This window comes from Syngnathus typhle, linkage group LG7, assembly GCF_033458585.1.
Source record: "Syngnathus typhle isolate RoL2023-S1 ecotype Sweden linkage group LG7, RoL_Styp_1.0, whole genome shotgun sequence".
Taxonomy (NCBI): Eukaryota; Metazoa; Chordata; class Actinopteri; order Syngnathiformes; family Syngnathidae; genus Syngnathus; species Syngnathus typhle.
In genome coordinates, this window is record NC_083744.1 from 12,814,879 (window position 1) to 12,834,310 (window position 19,432).

General features: G+C 39.3%; 1 protein-coding gene across 1 annotated transcript in view; it reads right to left on the reverse strand.

Annotated features, from left to right (window-relative positions):
• zfpm1 (zinc finger protein, FOG family member 1) overlaps window positions 1-19,432 on the reverse strand; it is a 67,935-nt gene that overhangs the window by 21,540 nt on the left and 26,963 nt on the right. Inside the window, exons 2-3 of the mRNA XM_061283846.1 lie at window positions 15,598-15,747; window positions 10,453-10,590 (exon numbers count right to left, since the gene is read on the reverse strand). Of these exons, the coding sequence (XP_061139830.1) occupies window positions 10,453-10,590; window positions 15,598-15,747 (288 nt within the window). The remainder of the gene's footprint in view (window positions 1-10,452; window positions 10,591-15,597; window positions 15,748-19,432) is intronic.

Genomic DNA, 19,432 nt, shown 5'->3' on the forward strand with positions numbered 1-19,432 from the left:
CTGTTTTTATACTAACATTAACTCTCATCTTTTTAATTGAATATTAGCCAATATGCTTTGACCAACCACTCTGTCAAATGCAGATGACCAAAAAAGACACTGAAAGCTTTGCAAGTCTATCTCACGATACACGTCTTTACTAAATGACAGCTTACAAAGTAATGAGTCTCACAAAGGAGCTACCCCACACTGATTTTTTCCTCTATTCCAGCTAATTGATTACAAAGGACTATTGTTGATATCAAATGAGAAGATCACGGCAGAGCTATTGATTTTTTGACACGCTACGACAGGAAATCTTTATCAAGGTGCTGCTCCGACCCCTCGCTAATAGTTTTGGGTTAAACTATGTGGATTTTCACAGAAAAATCCTGACCCGTCCTTCTCTCTCGTTTTCTTACACTCACACTAAGAAATTAATATAGTAATGAGGTCAATTTAGACAAAGAAATAGCATTAACATTTTCATTATGCCTGCTACTGTCAGTTTGTCCTGAACTCAACAGTCCGCTTGCAATTCTGAGAAGCTCAAGTTAGATAAATATAGTTAACAATATGTATAAAAAGCTGAGCCCAAGTATATCTGGCCAGAATCTCAATTTAGCATGCCAACTTCCTCCTTCCTCCAAGGCTCCTTCCTTACCAGAAGGATGACATTCCGCACGCCTAGAGCCAAGGTTCCAAATTTTGGCCACCACCCAGGTCAAATTGCATCCAACCCCCATGCCTCCCCCACATTTGGTGAGCCCTTGGAAACATTGCCTTTCTCGACTGTGCCAGGACAGGCCTCATGTGTACAGGGCTCAACCACCAGGCACTCACCATTGAGCCCGACCTCCAGGTCTGGTTCCAAAGGGAGGGGGTGGGATGTTGATTGGGTATGGGTTAACATAGTCCAATTCTATTTGTCACGAAGGAACATTTTGCCACGTTAAACAAAATCGTGTTGCAAAAAAGTGAAGAGCACATAAATCAGCCATTTCAGAAATATTTTTGAAAATGAGGAGAGGAAAAAAACATTTTGCAGGAGCAAAGAAAATCCATCAATTGTGGTTTCAAAATGGTACTATAGTGAATTCCCATGACACCACTTAACACCCCTAAAAGAGGATTTTAAAGCTTACAAAAGTATTCAAATACATGATGTTTGTATTAGTTCTAACTCTCATGGCAATTTTGTTCTATAAAAGAGCATCACCCGAAAAAACAAGAAAGGTCTAATCGCTTTTCGTTTTCTCCTCGTTATTCTCTCATCACGATCTTCCACGTTGCAGCCGAGAGTCCAGCAGGATGAGCTCAGTGGCAGATCCGCATTTCTGGGATAGGCATCTACCGCTCAGGACCACGCAATCATTTCCATTTTACCCTCTGTTGCACAGTCAAGATAAGACACCTGCGTAGCCTCGCTAATCAGATGAGCTTCAACAGAACTTTATCATTGACATTTACCACTGTTTACCCAACTAATTTCTCTTAACTGCACTGCTGAACTTTTATCTACAAAATACATACACTACCAGAAAAGAGCAAGAAGCAAACATGCAAATTCACAAATATGCAAAGAAAGATAAAATGAAAGGGGCAAAGAAAACTAAAAGCATTTTTATTCAGAAGAGGAAGTGAAGATGGACCAAGTTACCTTGCTGCCACTGACATTAAGCAGTTGTGTTCATATCAACTGCTGGTGAGATGTTGTTTAACAGCAGCAACAACAACAACTATTCTTTGACCTTGTGTGGGCCATGAGATGGCGTGGGAAGAAAATCCCATTATCAACCACAATATCACATTTGAAATCTGTTGATGAAAGATGTGCTGGCATGTTTTAGTATGTTCTTACCAATATGTAAGCTTGTTACTTGTGTGCCATTGGATACAGACTTTAACATACACTATATCCCAGAAACTCAAAATGAAGGACTCCACAGTAGGCTATTTCAGTGTCGAAGGGAAAGAGTCACGCTTAATTTAGGTCAAAATTAAGGAAATGTAATTGGATTGTCAATCCGTACAATAGTCTGGTACTGGAAGATTGATTACAATTAGTACTCCACAAATCCACAAAAGACGATTCGATACGGTTTTCGATATGTGGGTTGTGAAATGATTTAAAGACCGCTTGATTTTAAAGTGGAGCGATTTGCTTCGGTTCAACTCTTTTGACATTCTTTTTGGCTCGGTTTAAGAGGGTTTGACGAAATTAATTTTTGTGTTGTAACTTTACATACGCTGGAATTCATTTATTAGTACTGTAAAAGTTCCATTTCCTTCCAAGATATCGCTCTCCAATAAAAGACAATTTAATATCGACGTCGATATAGTCCAAAGTGGATCGATTAGATACGGTTTGATTCAATGCACTCACACTTAAAAAAAAAAAAGGTTTGCCAGTTCAAAGCATTTTTTCTTTTTATGCCCCTAATTATAATCCATCCATCCAATCATTATAATATAAAGTATCATCATTTAATGACATGACGTATGGATGCCAAAAATAACTTCACCTTCAGTTTATAAATTAACTGCACGGCCGAGCCAATTAGTTCAGACGGCAATATCTGTCTTGATCAACAGTAAGCGCTGTAGTATGGGCAATTACATAGCACACGCACACACACTTAACCCTAACAAAACTCAAAAAGACAGACTCGTGAACAGACTAAATGTTCTATTTACGTATGTGATATTGTTTGAAGAAAATAATCTATGTGTATCTGCCCCACGTCCCCAAATCCTGCTTCTTAGATGAATTGGAGAATCTAAATTAGCCATAGGTGTGAAAGGGTTTCTGGAAGAGTGTACCCCACCTCTCGCCCGAAGATAGCTGCCAGCTTGCTGATAACAGATGCTCGTAATTTGCAGCATGAATGTCCATCTTTTCAGCCCACTTTTCCGAGTTGCTAGCCCTGAGTCCGTGATGTCGTCTTTGAACCTTTTCTCTTCAAACCCGTTAATAATGTCATTGTTACAGAGTCAGAAATGCTAATAGGCTCTTTCAAGTAGCGTCACTCTTGTGACTTGGGTGAAGAGTAAATCAGCTGTGAAACTTTGAATCGGAGAGACCAAGACAATGTAAATCCCTCCAAGCGTGTGTTTTAGGATTTCAGCCAGTCGCTAAATCACACCCTGGCCTCCATTTTCATCAGCCATCCCTTTTTGTTCAGCTGTAGCCTGTCATAAATTGAAAGTGACGACCTTCTAGAAACTATCCCTGATAATCACATAAATTAATTAGAAAATGTTACTTGACATTCTCCAAGTACAGACAGAACGAGGGGGGGAAAAAGATTGAGGCAAAGCCACCAAATTAATTGTATGCTATGTGACTCTGATAATTAATTCATGTCTGCTTTAAAAACTCCTTCTGGCATTCAATGAAAAAGGATGTTTCAATCAAACCAGTATCAGCAGCGGTCAGGAAAGGAAACATAGAAAAGTTAAAGAGTGACAGACATGCTCAGGGTCATTTAGAGGTTCAACAATTAAATAGAAGCAACCAGAAAGGGAAGAAAGAACAAACGAAGACAACATAAGAGGGACCCTTAAAGACAGACCGTGTTCATATCTAGAAAGAGTGCAAAGATACTGTGGACAAAAGCCTCTAGTGCTTTAATGGTGGCTCAGAAGTTTTGATTTTGAAGAGGAGAAGATTTTAGAGTTTGGATGATTATTGCAATTATTCTTTGAAGGCATTGACCCGCCAATCTTCAGTGAGATTGATTCATATAGAGCAGCAACCGTTTGTATAGGCTGCACCCCTTACAGCTATTGAATGTTTTTGCCTACAAAAGTAATACATTTGAAAACAAGAACGTATAGAATATATCATTTCAAAATCACATCATCTTGCCTTATTACTGAATCGTTCGCACCTCTGGTTGGGTAGGTCATGTGGAATTTTAAATGCTGATTTGTATTTGATTGACTGACAGAGCAAAGGCAAGTATGGGGCCAAGTAGTTATGCCACTGCGGCACAATCTCCTCGCTCTTCAACGCCTCGCGCGTGTCTTTGTTAGCCAGGCGGATATCTTCGCTGCAATTGTTTTTCATTTGTACTGGTTTGATATTCATTGATTTATTCACATTGTTTGAATCACTGAATTATATTAATCGATTTGAAATTTGTAAAAAAAAAAAAAAAAAATGAATGCCCATCACCCATAATAGTAAATGATTTTTTATATAAAATAAAATATATAAATAATCTTATGCTAGAGGAGCTTCACTTGTTAATTTAAAGGGCCGCAACTGAGGGTTGCGATGATATAAAGTTCGTAGGTCCCTCTGCTCTCTGGATGCCACAGAAACATCAAAGATGATGAGCAAATTGTGTCTTGGGAAAGGATGAGGTGAGTGACACCTCACAGACAGGCTAGAGAGAGATGTTGGAGAGAAGAGAGCACCATTTGTCAGTCATATCAGGAAAGGCATGGGCTGCAGCCAAGAGGAATACAGCTGAAATGACCACAAATGAACTTTGACCAGAAAGACTCGATTTTCTCTTATGCATGTCTATGGTGTAAACTGAATGAAAAGTCAAACATAGAATTTTCTACATGGCCGTGTGATTGGATGTCGACCAGTCCAGTTAATACCTCGCTTCTCACCCATAGTAAGCTGAGTTAGGCAACAGTTCACCTGTGACTCGACTGGAGAGGAGCTTTGGAAAATGAAATATTTTATATCAATTTTAAGATGACTAGATCTTATGGCAATAATTGAGGGTTGTGTGGCTAAGAACTTTATTTGCAATTAAGTATCAAGAAAACAATTAACCTCAATTCAAAAGGATCAGAAATGGGGTTTCTGGTCACAAAATGATGTTAAGATCACGGGAACATGGAAGATTTCCTCAAAGACTCCACGAAGCATTTACCACTATGTATTATGAACATTTGTTCAAGGCCAAAATACCATCTGGATGTGCCGACTGTAGATTACTGCTTGGCTGCAACGAGCACCTGTGCTTTCTTTAGTCTCAACTACTTTGAAAACAAGAACATCGGCGATAAGTAAGTGTGATAAATCCACTAAGACCTCTCGTGCATACGTTCTCACAGGGCAGTACGACACTGATATCAATCCAGATGTCCAGAACATGTACAAAAAAATAAAGAAAGGATTTGATTAAATAATCTATTCATTTGAATTGCAGAATTAAAAAAAGAAAGAAAGTCTGCATTGGTCACTGAAATGTTTTCAAACTGATGAAAGAAAATATACGAATGATAATATTGCATTGCCTTTTTTTCTAGTTCAAATGAATTATTAAACAACATAGTCATGGACAAAACTGATACTGATGATAATGATGGTAAGTTGGAAACCTTGACGAAATATTTTCCTGCCAACCTTTCTTTTACCAAACATTGACATTTGACAACAAAAAATAAGGGCAATAACAACAATAGTTTACAAATGTCGCAAAGAAGATCAAAGTTCATATCAGTCTTAATCCTGACCTCACTGTAACTTTAAAATCCCTTTTAAAATCTAAAGCTTTTCGACCAGCTTCAAAACCACTAATTCTAAGTATTTTACATTGATCCCAATTGATCTTAAACACACATTGCATCCGTATTTCTAAGACTATTTAAAGAGCGAGGTTTTGGACTATGAAGGAAGTTGTCATCATTGAGATTTTACGTTCAATATTTCTGCCATCATTTTGAGGCAATTGCTTCAATCAAATTAGTTCATAAACAGTTCTGAACGTGTTGGCAGGTACCTTATTAATTTCAGTAGATTTGTATTTAACTTGTGTCCATTTCAAATCACAGAAGTAGCCATTGTGGGTTTTCAATCTTGAAGGGGAAACTTACTGACAATTTTGCCAAGCCAAACTTCCCAATCTCCTTCAAGTATGACCCATACTGACAAGACAAGCCCTCTGGTGGTGTGACAGCCAATCAGCATCCTGTGCCATTTCGACTGACATCTCAAATTGACAGCTACCAGAGTGCTACCCTTCACCTGAGATGCAAGTGAGTCTGCTGGTTGGAGATATGGTGCAAGGAGACAGTCGGAGCCCAGTAACCTCCACGTTTGCAAGAGATGGATGGATGTGGGTCAGCTCAACTCTTATGCAGCTCACGGTTATTCTGGAACTGCACTCTTTTCCAGTATACTTGAGTTTTGGTCCTTCCACAAAAATACTTGAAAACAAAAGGAAGATGAACCAAGAAGAAGTATATCTATTTAAAAATATATATCTTTAAATCAATCTTAAAATGGTCCTTCATCTGTTCGTTCCAACTCTACAAAAATTTCCCATTTCGAGGATGGCTATGATAAAAGAGAATATTAAATTGACAGCCAAGCTGAAATGTGATCTACTTAAGGTACTTCCTTTAACAGCAGCATCGAGACAAATGATATCTCCCTCAGCCTTCCAACTCTGAACCCGAGCCACTTCCCATCGTTCACCTCTAATTTCGCTATCTGAATTGGCCCTCTTAAATCTCTCACCCCTCATCTGTGCCTCTCATTGATCTTTAATCCCTCACCCATTTAAACCCCTCATTATCTCTGCGCTCTAAACTCAATATTCTTTATTCCTCACTGTTTCTATAAGGGCCACGCTCCTTCACCTTCACCTCACCTGTCCGTTTAAAGGGAAAGTACCACGGAAAATCTACTGTATATCAATAAATGGGTGTCATCAAGTGCAAAAACATACAAAAAAATTAATCTATTGCCTGAAATGTGTCTGTGAGCACATTCACTGCATTTTCAATGAATTTGACGGCTTGGGTGATGAAGTGCTGCCGAAACGAAATAAAGCTCGCACCGTTTATCGGGGCTCGGGTGCACTTTGCATTTTGCAAGGCTCAACAAGTAATCAACCCTAAACGTTGCCTATGGTTGTCTTGGCAACAAATAGTCATAAAAGCTGTACTTAGCTTTAGCTCTGCAGCTGAGTAATATTTTATTTTGTGAAATTGTGCAAATGTACGTTTCGTCAGCGGTGTAGATTTGCTCCATGAATGACGATGGCTTCTCATATTCAAATCTATAATGACAAGCGGAAACTAGGAATAGCAGTTTGACCTCACAGGTTTGTACCACAGACATCAAGGTTATCGTTTTTATGAGAGCTTATGAATTTGATCATTCATCACTGTGTTGTTCATCAGCTTGCAATTGTATAGTAAGGACATGAAGCAATTTTACAGTTTCGATGGAGATTGTCTTTGGCCACTGACAATGGCGTTAGAAGGCGAGCAAGTGGGGAGACTGCCAGGCAGCCAGCTAGCAAACCACAAGGGATTACTGTGACACCATTTGCATATCAAGAAGTTAAAGCTGCGAGGGAGAAAATATCGAACCGTCAAGCCTGCAAGGTCATTCGAAAGATAGTTTCCCCCCCCCCCCTTCACTTCATCATTTATTTTGCATATCATGCAATATGGACAAACTGTAGATTAAAAATGGCAGCTTTAGCAAATCATATCATTCCTGATAGGAAACGGCTCCCACCTAGACCTTTCTTAAGGCACCTCGCTGCCAGTGCGCAATCAAAATGGCACGAGAACACACACGCGCAGATACACACACAGTGCTGCTGCAGCAGGCAGATGTCATCTTGATTGTTTCACAATAGAGTACACATCCGAGAAGTGAAAATTGCTGGACTCACTAATCCATTCTGAATTATCACTACTTTAATTTATCTATTTTATTATATCGGCAGAGGCCACTAAGTCATTGTCTTGTTTCTCACTCTGCAGCAAGTAATCATGAAAAGAAAATTGTTGACCACAGTCTAAAATTAATATAAGCAGTTTAGAGTACCACAAACAACAGTGTCGAACATATTGAATGAAAAAGGCTTTCCAGTGATCAAATAATATTTGTATGTAACAAAAGGAGATCATTAATTATAAAGAAATTAAAAATGTCCCTGAGCACTGGCAATGGCAGATAAATTAAGAGACATCATAAGGTTACAGTAGAAAGGGCAAATACAAGATTGCTATTCAAGAATCCCCGCACGTTAAAATAAACTGAATTGATGCACGAAGGATGTGGGGAAAACACACAAACCTTAGGTGGATGCCAAATAAGGAATGGGAGTCTGTGTGACAGTGTAAAAAGAGAGCAAAAAAAAAAAAAAAAAAAAAAAAGCGAACGAGGAAAAACAACTGTTTTAACTCGCCAATCTGTATATGATTGCATTTCAGTGCATTGGAACACTTTATTAGAAAATGCCCTTCCTTAGAAATAGTGACTGCAATAAAAGGACATTTGTTGTTCAGTGCCTTCAAGTGGAACCTTCAAGTGGAACTTCGAAAGTGGAATGCTTCGTAAATTGTACGGTTTGTATTTTGATATAATGGAATTCAGTATAATTCAGTCGGACGTCCATTTTAGTCTTTCTATGCGGCGCCTTAGCTGACACGCAAATACAATTAACTCCTTCTGCAGGTCAACCACAGAATTATTGAGTAAAGAATCATTCGTTTAACACGAAAATGTTCGCAGTTTTCTCGACATTTACATGACAGCGAAGATTGTCGAAAAGCGAATCCTCTCCCCTCACCACTTTTGTTACTTTGCAGTCAACACAGTTGCGTTCATGCACTTGTGGTTTAAAATATGACATAAAATGGCAATGACTCAATTTCCATTTGGGGAAAAAAATACCCTCCAGAGGTCAACCGGTGTCGAGAGGAGAGTAGATCCAACTCTATAATGTTCACATTAGTAGTTATTAATAAGTTAACGGGCAATAAACATTGTGACAGCGCATTAAAAGTTGTTAATGTCGACACTCCCGAGCGACTCGACACAGAGTAAACGGCAAACCACCATAAGATTAAACACTAGGAACTTCTCGTCCCTAAAGCCAGTGTCTACAATCAACAAGAGTGAGAAACGAGTGGAATGCCAACACTCCCAGGGGAGATAAAACCCTGTTTACTTCCATTCTAGCCAATACACACTTTCTCTCTCATGCGCTTATGGGAAGTGTCTGATACATGATGAGCATTTTGTATGGACAAGGGTACAATTGGCTGGTGGCACTTATCCACAATGACGGGCCAGATGAGAGGAAGAGAAGAAAAGGAGCAGCGAAGGAAAGACGGGTTGTTGGCCAGCCAGTGATGGAGAGACCAGAGGAGGAGAAGGTGGATGGATGGATGAATGGAGCGATGGAGGAAGGGGAGGCTTGACGATAAGAGAAAAATTCAGACTGGTCAAAGTTTCCTTTTTGCCAATCGTGCTCCTGATAAAGACAGCGCCTGCTCCGGAGCTGATAGAGGGGCTATCTCCCTTTCTCTCCCCCACTCCACCACCTCGCTCAGCCGCCAGTTAGTTTGCGTGGAGGAGTGTGTGTGTGTTGGGGGGTAAAAAAAAAAAAAAAACACGAATGACCATATCAGTACAGCATCATGGTGCTACCATCAACCAGCCACCACGCAGCAATTAATATCGCTCCAATTACTGTTAAAAGGACAAGGCTGGGACAGGACGATAATGAACACATCCTCTCCTCCCCACTGGAGGAATTAAAACATACGCGCACGCACACACACACACTCACACGCACATGCTCAAACATGCAAACACAGCTTGAAAAGGAACTAGTGAGAAATGGTGTGCTAATCTTTGTGCACTGTTTAACTCATTGAAGACAAAAGAAAGAGCAAAATAAACAAACCTCGATAAGAAAGGTATTTTTCGTGTTATCTCCTTCGAGCTCTGTGTGTCTGTTTTCTGTTGTTGTTTATGAGTTGAATACATTTGCATCCCTGTTGTATTCACAACGATAGAAGGGACAAGGTAGGACAACCAAAAGGACATGGGAAACCTATTTTCTCCTCATTTTTCTGTCAAATGCTGATTAAAGTTTACATTCCCTGCGTGTCTCCATGATCCAAAGCAAATACACAAGACGTGTGTGGATTGTGAACTGTCATGGCTGCTTCAGATGGATAATTTTAAGGTGAGACGCAACAAGTGAGAAACCATTTTGTCAGATAGATTAGTGACCCTAGCAATAAGGTGTATTTTTTGTTTACATTGATTTCCTTTCTGACAGTTGATATATTAAAAGTATCCACAAAAGGGATGAAGCAGAAATGCTTTTTTTTTTTTTACGACAAGCATATTTTCATATGTTCATTCAAACATCTTTTGAACTTGGAGATGAAGCAGGAAGGCAATCACATGATCCTTTTTATGGTTTTATAAGCGGAGAACTAATGATGGGACAGAGGGCAGGATTCAGGAAAGCACAGTGGCGCCACCGTGGGATGGCACAAATATTTACACCATCATTTGAATGTGATCATTTCATTGCCTTCAAACTTCTTGTCCAAGAGATCTTCAAAGTTGCACATTTTAGGACCAATGACATGAACAACAGAGAATGCCAAGGTCACTGTCAAGGACATTAAGAGTGATACTGAACTCAACGCAACGAGAACGTGTGGGGCTCTTCTCACCTGGACCGCTCCACTGCAACACCCCATCCTCTTCCTGCCCTTCATCTTCCTCTTTCCCACCACTGCGTGGCAGACGTTGCTCGTCCCCATCTTCGTCTGCCTCATCCGGGTCTCCATGAATGTCCCGCGTCCTCGGATCTAGATACACCAAGTCGTTAGTGAGAATTCCCATGAGCTTCAGACTAAATAAACTATTCATAATAAGTGGCTTTCAAATCTGGACAGTCATCGACCTAATCTGGTGTGTGTTTGCAAACTCTGGATATTTGCCCGTGTGATGTGTGTGAATGTGTCTGGGCAGTGGCTGTTCCTGTCTGTTGATCAAAGGCTCCTGTGAAATGACTACCTGAGCTGTGTAACACAACACCTCGCCACACAGAAACGGGCCCTTTCATTCCGTCTACAACTCTGGAGAATCAGAGATGATGCGTTCACTCTCCCTGCTTTCACCTCCCTCATTTTGAGGCTACAATATTTCCACTTGTCTTCTGCCAGTATCTCATGATTTGTTTTTATCGTTAGCCACCACTCTTCTCTCTCGATCCCTCTGCGAAATGTGAGAGTGTAGAGGAACGGGGGATGTTCCAGGGTTGTTGTTTTTTCGCTTTACCGCTAGCTTACCCTTGCTCTGTCACATTTAGCAAAAATTGAGCCTACCAGTGTATTTCCAATCAACGCTGATATAGATGCCATTGATCAAGCTGATTATAGTGATCAAAGAGATCCTTGTGTGGTTTGGCACATGTGTGTGTGTGCATGGGCTTCACGTGTGTGGTAATGCCAAGTGTTTATCCATGCATGTGTATACGTGACCTTTGCCTGTGGAGCTGTTATCAGTCTGTTTATCAAACGGTCACGTCCCCTCCCTATTAGCACAACTCGTGATTAGTCAAGATTAGATCGATATATCGTTACGTCACATCACCTCAGACTATCTGAGTAAAGATCACTCTTTTCTTGTTCGAGAAGTCTTGCATCATATTCAGGACAAGTATTGTATCAAATGAAAAAGTCTTTCAATCAATTGAGCAAAAAATAAATAATACATGAGGATGAGTACCTGTAACTAAAGATTTGGCCACTTTAACCTCTGCATGTTTTTTTTAGCCTCCGACAATTTAGCTTAGACTGCACAAAGGCCGTGTTTACCCTAACACTGCCACTTTGATAAAGAGCAATAGCGTCCATTCAATAGCCACCATAAAAGGTCAGATGACCACGAGGCACACCCAACATTAATAATGTAACCATTGAAAGATCTGATCAAATAAAGCAACATTCCCACTCTCACACATCAAATCATCCGACGGCTACCACTTTATGTAGCAACATACTGTACGACAACAAAGGACAACGCAAACACAAGCACACGCACAAACTCACACACACACACAAATACCCCCACCCGTCTAAATAGTGCCATTATTTTCAGCTATAAATCACATTGAATGGCACATTGATTTTATCCCGCGGGGGATGAAGCGTGGGAGGGGAGCTGGAGACACAGTTATTGCATTTAATATTATCAATATTATCTCCCATATCATCTCAGACAGGGAGGCAGGTATCGGGAGGAGTCGACAGACACTTCTCTGCCAAAATCCTCCCTCCCCCAGTCTCAAGACAGTCTCCATCAATCTGATAAGCTCAACTTCCCCTGTCAAACTGGCAGGGCAAAGTCATCCAACAATCTCACCTCCTAACTCATTTCTATAATTCTTTTTTTGGCTTTCATTCTGCCCCTCTGTGTAGTTCTTCCTTCTTGCATATGCTGTCATGGCTGGACACAGGGTGACAAAAACTAGATGTGACCTTGCAATGAGATATGTGGTGAAATCTTTGCAGCAGTTGCATCAAAGTGTGGACTGGTATTATTTATCCAGAAACTCACAATGTAATAAAAACAATCAATGAAACAAAGAACAAAATCACATCGAGGAAGAGCGTTTCATAAGCATGTCCTAAAAAGATAATTTGAGAGTTTTATACTAGCTATTATTTCAATAAAGTTGGCTTCTGTTTTTTAAAATAACACTTCTGGCCTTGTCCAGTCCATCACTTTAGGGAAAACAGTTAAAATATTAAAACCAACAATAAAAACAAGTTTTTTTCCTTAGTGGAGCAAAGCTTAAAGAGTATTTAGATGATTCACTGTTTACTGCTTGTAGGTACAATTTAAATCATATATGCAAAAGACAAAAAAAATCACTAACATATTATGGGGGAAAAAAAAAAAAAAAGAGTCATCTAGTGCACACACCGTTTTTAAACAAAGGGCACTCGTGCATCCGGTCTCTTGAGGCCAAGGTGTAGCAGAAGAGAATGTACGAGCCCAAACATTCCCAATTGGAGTATAGCCAAGCACCGTATCTTGAATTTCTCTCTTAACTCTCTGCTGGCTATAAAGCCATAAAATGGTTTTGAATAAAACACAAAGGTCTGCAAAGTATTCCCTCTCCTCAACTACGGTACTTTAAAAAAGAAAAACAGGCGGTGGTTTGTTCTACCTGTTTCTCCCACAGTCCTTAATGACATTTGCTTGCACTTTTGCTGAAGAAATTGGTGGTAGGCTTGCAAAGTCTTGCTTCTCTGTGGCACAGAAGTGCATGTAACTTTAAAACCTACATGCATCAATCCTAGACTGTTGCATTGCATTAGTTCTGGTGGTGAATGAATACCACATCCATCCATCCATCTTCTGAAACACTTCTCCTTAAAAAATGCTCAAAAATGGATGAGGTTGACTCTAAAAAGGACATGAAAGTCAGAGGTCAAAACTGGGTCATGCATTGACTAATCAGTAAGCTTTTGGCCAGGCTTCCTGTGATCTAGAAGTATGATTACTGAAGCTTTTTGTAAAAACGGAACACGTTTGCGGCGGTTTAGAAATTCTGAGACAGAGTGAGCGATAGAGAGAGAGGGAACGAAAGAGAGAGAGAAAGAGAGGGAGAATGTGAGTGTGTGTGCAATAATAAAAAATTACTACAAAATGAGAAGGGTGTTAGGTAGAGAACTGAATGCATGCTTGTGTTACTGGTAGATTGTGTTTTTATAGTTATCGGAGGCACTTATCACCTGTGTGTGTGTGTGTGCATGTGTGTGTCAGCAATTGTCTCTCTTTTTCTCTCTTCCAGATGGCGGATAAGAGGCCTTGCCTTATTAGCCAGCGCTGGCCTGATAAAGACCTGGTATTGATCCCAGGTTGAAAGAGCAGGTTCGTCAAACATGGCTGATTTATAGAGAACTGATAATGACAGCGCTGGGAAACTGAGGAACCCTCGAGAACGGAGGAGTATATCAAGAGTGTGATGGGATGGTCCATGTTGGGGGAGGGATAGAACAAAGATGGTCAAGCAAAACAGACAAGGGCGCTTCAGTAATAACATAGTAGGAACATGTTTTTTCTTTTATATTCCATCGTTCCCATAACCTACCGCTTACCCTATTCTTGCATGCACACACACACACACACACACACATGCACACACAGACTTTCCTAATCTCTAATCTTGTCTCGATTAGCACCTGACAGAATTTCCATGGCTTTATCAAACCAACCGAACCAACAGACGCTTATCACTTCCAGGCCCAAAATTTCACAAGTGCAGGAATTTTTGAGATTACAAAAACACAGCTAGAGAAATCTTGAATAAGTCAAAAGAATATGACTGAACACTCTGCTATCAGACGGTACAAGCGGGAGGCATGGGATAAGAGGTGCATTGAGGGGACAGATTTACCGGTCTCTAGATGGAGCCTGAGGATTTTTTTAGAATGTAGATATATTTTTAAAATATGATGAGGGGGCACTTTATTGGGTACAAATTTAAGGGGAAAATCACATACAGTAAGACAATCACATGGCAGCAACGTCAAGGCAATCGGCCGAAGCTCAAACTAAGCTTTAGAATGGAGAGGCGTGGTGATTTAGTGTGAAATTTAGAATGGTACAGCGTTTCACATTCCTATTGAAGTGATCGTTATAATCACGGTTATCAGTATTATCATAACGTTGCGAAAATAAATGTAAACAAACAAAGTAGTGTGAGCTGCAGCTATTTAATGGATGTGCGTTACTGAAAAAACTAATTCTGTTTTTAAACAGCAGGTTGTTTGTGGTCTGAGTCTCAAGTTTTTCAGACGACTTATCAACACCAGTTTAGTAAAAAAAAAAAAAGTGGTGGCGGAGCTTTGACCATATGCTGCAGTTCCAGTAGGGTTAAAGGACAATGTTCTGAAAAGAAACTATCCAGTGAGCTAGTTTTACAAAAAAGAAAACAATGGCAGAGAATCAGAGGTGACTGGTGAGGCTGGTTTGAAGTGAGAGAAATATCAACCATTATTAATCATACATGCAGAGAGAAACATGGCCATACACAAATGCATGCAACCTTCATTTGTTGATTGTTCTGCATGGCAGCTGCCCGGTAATAACTTCCTGGAAATGTGATGAGGACTTTGATTTTTCAACAGAATAATATGCGCTGGTTACCAGCATGTAAAATGAAACTGTGGAAAAACAACCAATGAAAACTTACGTTGCCATGTTTCAGTAAGAATCTTTATTTACTGCCAAAATGATCTTTGTACTGGCAACAGGCAGGCACATAATGCTGAAAAGGAAAGCTGGCCATTGTTACTGTTTTAGTCAACTAAATGTGGACAAAAGTATATGGGTGACAAATTATTCAAGTTATTTCATAATTAATACATGTAGATTAATCCGGCGTCTAAAAAAGCTCTTCACACATGATGCTGTAATGTGACAGGTAGAGGTGTCTAAATTGAGGATACATTGTGAAAACCAAAAGTAGAGATTCCTAAACTGAAGGTCAAGATTTTCAATAAATATTATTTTAGTAGGTTCCAAATTTTTCAAGGACACAAAAATGCCTTCAACTTGCTTGTTTGTGATCAATAATTTATAATTGTTAATTGAACATTTGTGGTGGTTGATTGTTTGATCACGACAGATCAGACGAAAAAATAGAAGTTAATTTACTCACCGTCGTATTTCTCATATTTAGTATTAACAATATGTAAGATAAAATGTGTTTTAGATGGTTTTTTTAAGGTGTTGTAAATACATAGTATGCTTGTTGGTGAAGCTGAATCAGCTTTAAAGGCTTGTGCTGGGCATCTCACCTTCATTGTACGGTGGTGTGTAGGATGGTGGACTACTGCTGTCACCTTCTGCTGCTGAATCATCTAGGTCCGAGGCCTCTGCCTCCTCTCCTGAGAGGCCCAGGTTGTCAAGAGTGGTATCCTCATTCTCGTCAAGATCACCAAGGGAACCTGCAGGGCAAAGATGAGGGGAAATGGAAAAAACTGTAAATATCAAACTATTACAGGTTGCTGAGAAGTGAATGTTGTTAGGATTTTTTTTTTTAATAGTTGTTATAAACGGCGAAATATTCCAAATACATCCAAATTAAACCAATGGTTTAAAAAATAAAATGGTTTGAAGACAGGGACCCGTTTAATGATCTAATCCATAAGATTAATGGCAGAAGCCAAAGGGGACCTAAAGCCAAATTGCAGTATACCTAAAATTGAAGCTAAAAGAGTGATTAGTAAAGGGCTGATCTATATCAATTACAATTTCACAATCCCTGCTGACCATAGTAATTATACAGTACTTTTGATCTATTTTAGCCTATTTGAAGATTACATCCATGAAAAGGGGTGAAAAAAACGTTTTCATTATTAATGCCCCCTCTTTAAGATTAATATACCAGCCTTCTTAAAATAGTACATTTGGAGCTCGGAACCGTCTCTTGTTTGCTGTGATTCAAGCTTCAGTTATGATTCTTGCCTTGCTGCTTAGTTGCCAGACAATATTAGTCATCGTTTTCATTACCCTGGAAGTCTGGCTAAGCATTTCATTTAAAGCGGAAAGTCAACACCAAAATATTTTTTGTGTTCCATGCAGCCCAACAAATTGAACCAGTGTTCTGAATGATGTTTGGTTTGTGGAATATGGGTTAAACAGGCAAAACCATGATTTGCATTTGCCCCACCCCTTTGCCTCAACCCAGACAGGTTGTGAATGAATTGTAATTTGATTGTGTCGAACCAATCGAGGGATTGTTACAGAACTAAAGCCGTGACTTGGGGCGTATATATTTACAATACTGAAACAAAGGAGTCTATAATCTATACAAAGCACACAACAATGCCTGTGAATAAAGAAGCTTGTAGAAAAAGGGAGAGGCAATTTTTCTAATTCTGTTAATTTCACTTGCAAAGCAATTAAAAGCAGCCAGAGATAATGCTTGGAAACAATCGCTGCCTGACAAAGTGTTTCTGTCTTTGTAAATGAAACATCTTTAGGCTAATTTCAACTTCCACGCCTGCATGGTTCACTCTAATTTCAGATAAAAATGAACATAGTTAGATTTGGACCTTCATAAGAGAAAAAGATAGTTGAGAGGGGGAGAAGAAAAAGATCGATCCCATACACAATATTTTTAGAATTAGGCCAATGCCGTCCAAGCTTTATCTAGTTTTCACTATCTATGAGGACATTTTCATACAATTAATTTTGCTTTAATCATAATTGTACAAAGGGACTTCTCTGTATAAAATTCCAATTACATTTTGTGTTTCAAATGTTAAGTTTGAATTGTGATTTCTTTCCTCATTACAGCCCCAGTTTAATGAATCAATCACTGCATCACTGCTTTCGGACATTGAATGGTAAAGAGAAAGTTTTGGGTTTCTTTTTTTTTTTTTTTTTTTTAATCCAAGGAGAAATATCTTCTCCTTGTGTCTTGGAGAGTTGGTAGAAAGGATTGTGGGAGACTAAGATTTAACTGGTGGATGTTCCGCTTCATTTGCCCTTTAAAGTGTTAAGGCTATATTAATTGTTATTCTGTGATATATCCACTAGGAAAATTGGACGGAACTATTGGAGACCATATGTATTATCAATTGTGCTGAACTTATCAAATAGCACTGAACTTTCCGACTTTTGAAATAATGACGTACAATCCACAGCTCATAAAAAGAGCCTTGAGGTGCCTAATTCCCAAACTCAATGACCACAGAAAAATAAAACTTAAGCACATCGCTAAGAATGAAAGCTACACTGAAACCCTAAAATATCTAATTGACAGAAAAATAATTATTAAGTAATAATAAATTCATTTCAATTTCAATTGAGAGGGTGTTTCAATTTGAAAAAGCTACAATTCGTGTAAATGATGTTGTCTGAGTGACAAAACAAACATTTCTATATGATTGCGTAAAATATTGTCAGTTAATAAGAACATGGATTTTAAATAATCCCTGACAAGATGACAGGACATCTAGCAAAAGAAGAGGCTGGTTTAGATAAACACCCTTAAGATTAATTTAATCCATGAAACGCATGTAAATCTCTGCAAAAGTCTCCGCAAATCCAAATTTATTAATATACTTCTATACATTTTTAGTGCAATTGTTGCATTTTTGGACAGTAACAACATATGAAGCTTTTCTATATGTTATATGAAATATTTTATTTTTCATGTCATTTAACTTTGATACTTCCTACTACAGTCAGTGTAAAATTTCAATTTTGATACATTTTTCAATGCACATACCAAAGATCTATTATCCTAACCCAACAACTTTGAGCAAACAACAAAAGAACCACATTCTGCATTTTTCCCCCAGTGTAAAGGGTTTTCGCAAAAAAACTGGGATCCATGACCAAACCACGTGAGACAGAAAGTCGTGTGGAATTGAGGCGTGTAAAACCAAGGTTCAGGTGTCTAATGGGAAAAAAAAAACAAAAAAAAACTGAAAATGAATCAAGGGGCCACCGGATTGCCTATCCCTGATATAGACATGCATCTTTGTGCAATATGAGGGGGGAAGCTGCTACCTGGAAAAAGGCCAGGCAGGCACGGGGAGAACATGCAAACTCCACAGAGGAAGCCAGGAGCCTGAATATAAAACCCACGGCCTCTGAATTGCAATTCACAGAGAATTGAATTGAAATTAATTTTATATTAGGAGTAGCTTTATTCATACGGTGACGAAATTGTATTGTTGGCGGTGTATGCTCAGTGATGATCAAGAGCATCCCTTGTTCACACATGCAATGATGGTGTGAAGGCTTGTCAAAGTTTTAAATGAAAACAAGACTTTAATGTGGTGATGAATCTAAGTCCTTGCAGACACAGAGCGGCATCAAGATGAAACTGAGAAGAGTTTTTGTAGAAGAGGAGAATACTTGAGCTGCTGCTCAGGGACTGTCGCTGTCTGTCTTAGAGAGGCACGAGGAGAGGCAGAACAAAGTGATGCAGCTGATGAAGGCACCCAAGATACTGCTTTATTAACTCTCCATCCACATCAAACCTGCGGCAGGCAGCTCGGTGATTAAACACTGAGACAACACACATCAAACCTGTATGCTCAACAAGCCTGATTAAACAGACGCAAGCCTCGCCGCTCTTACGCTAATAACCCAACGCACAGCGAGAAAAAGGGAGAGTAGGGGTGTACTTGTATCAGACAATCAGAAACTTGGAAAGAAAAACATGAGGAAAGGATATTTAAAGAAAGACAGGAGAGGGTGGGAGCATGACTTACGTGACTGGAAAGGAGCCACTTAGTGTGAAAACTGTTCAATCAATCGTTCAACATGTAACAGCTCCCTTGGGCCATGCCCTACCTGCCACCAACTAATCCAAGCCATAAAATCAGAGAGCCCTTGAAATATAACTTATTGCAGTGTAGTCCCTTGATTTACAGGTGGAATTATTAATGGGGACACACTGGTGAGCCAAATCATTCATTTCCTTTATGAAGTAAATACAACGAGCATGAATCCCAACCTATCACAAAAAATACGAAATTTTTGGTGAAGCATTTAACTGTAGAAGATATCTTTAAAAAAAACATGTGGTTTGAGAAATTTAATTAAGTCAACCCACCCATGTAGTGCAATCATGTGTTGTGGCCTGGTGATGGCCTTGCACTGGAGTTTTGT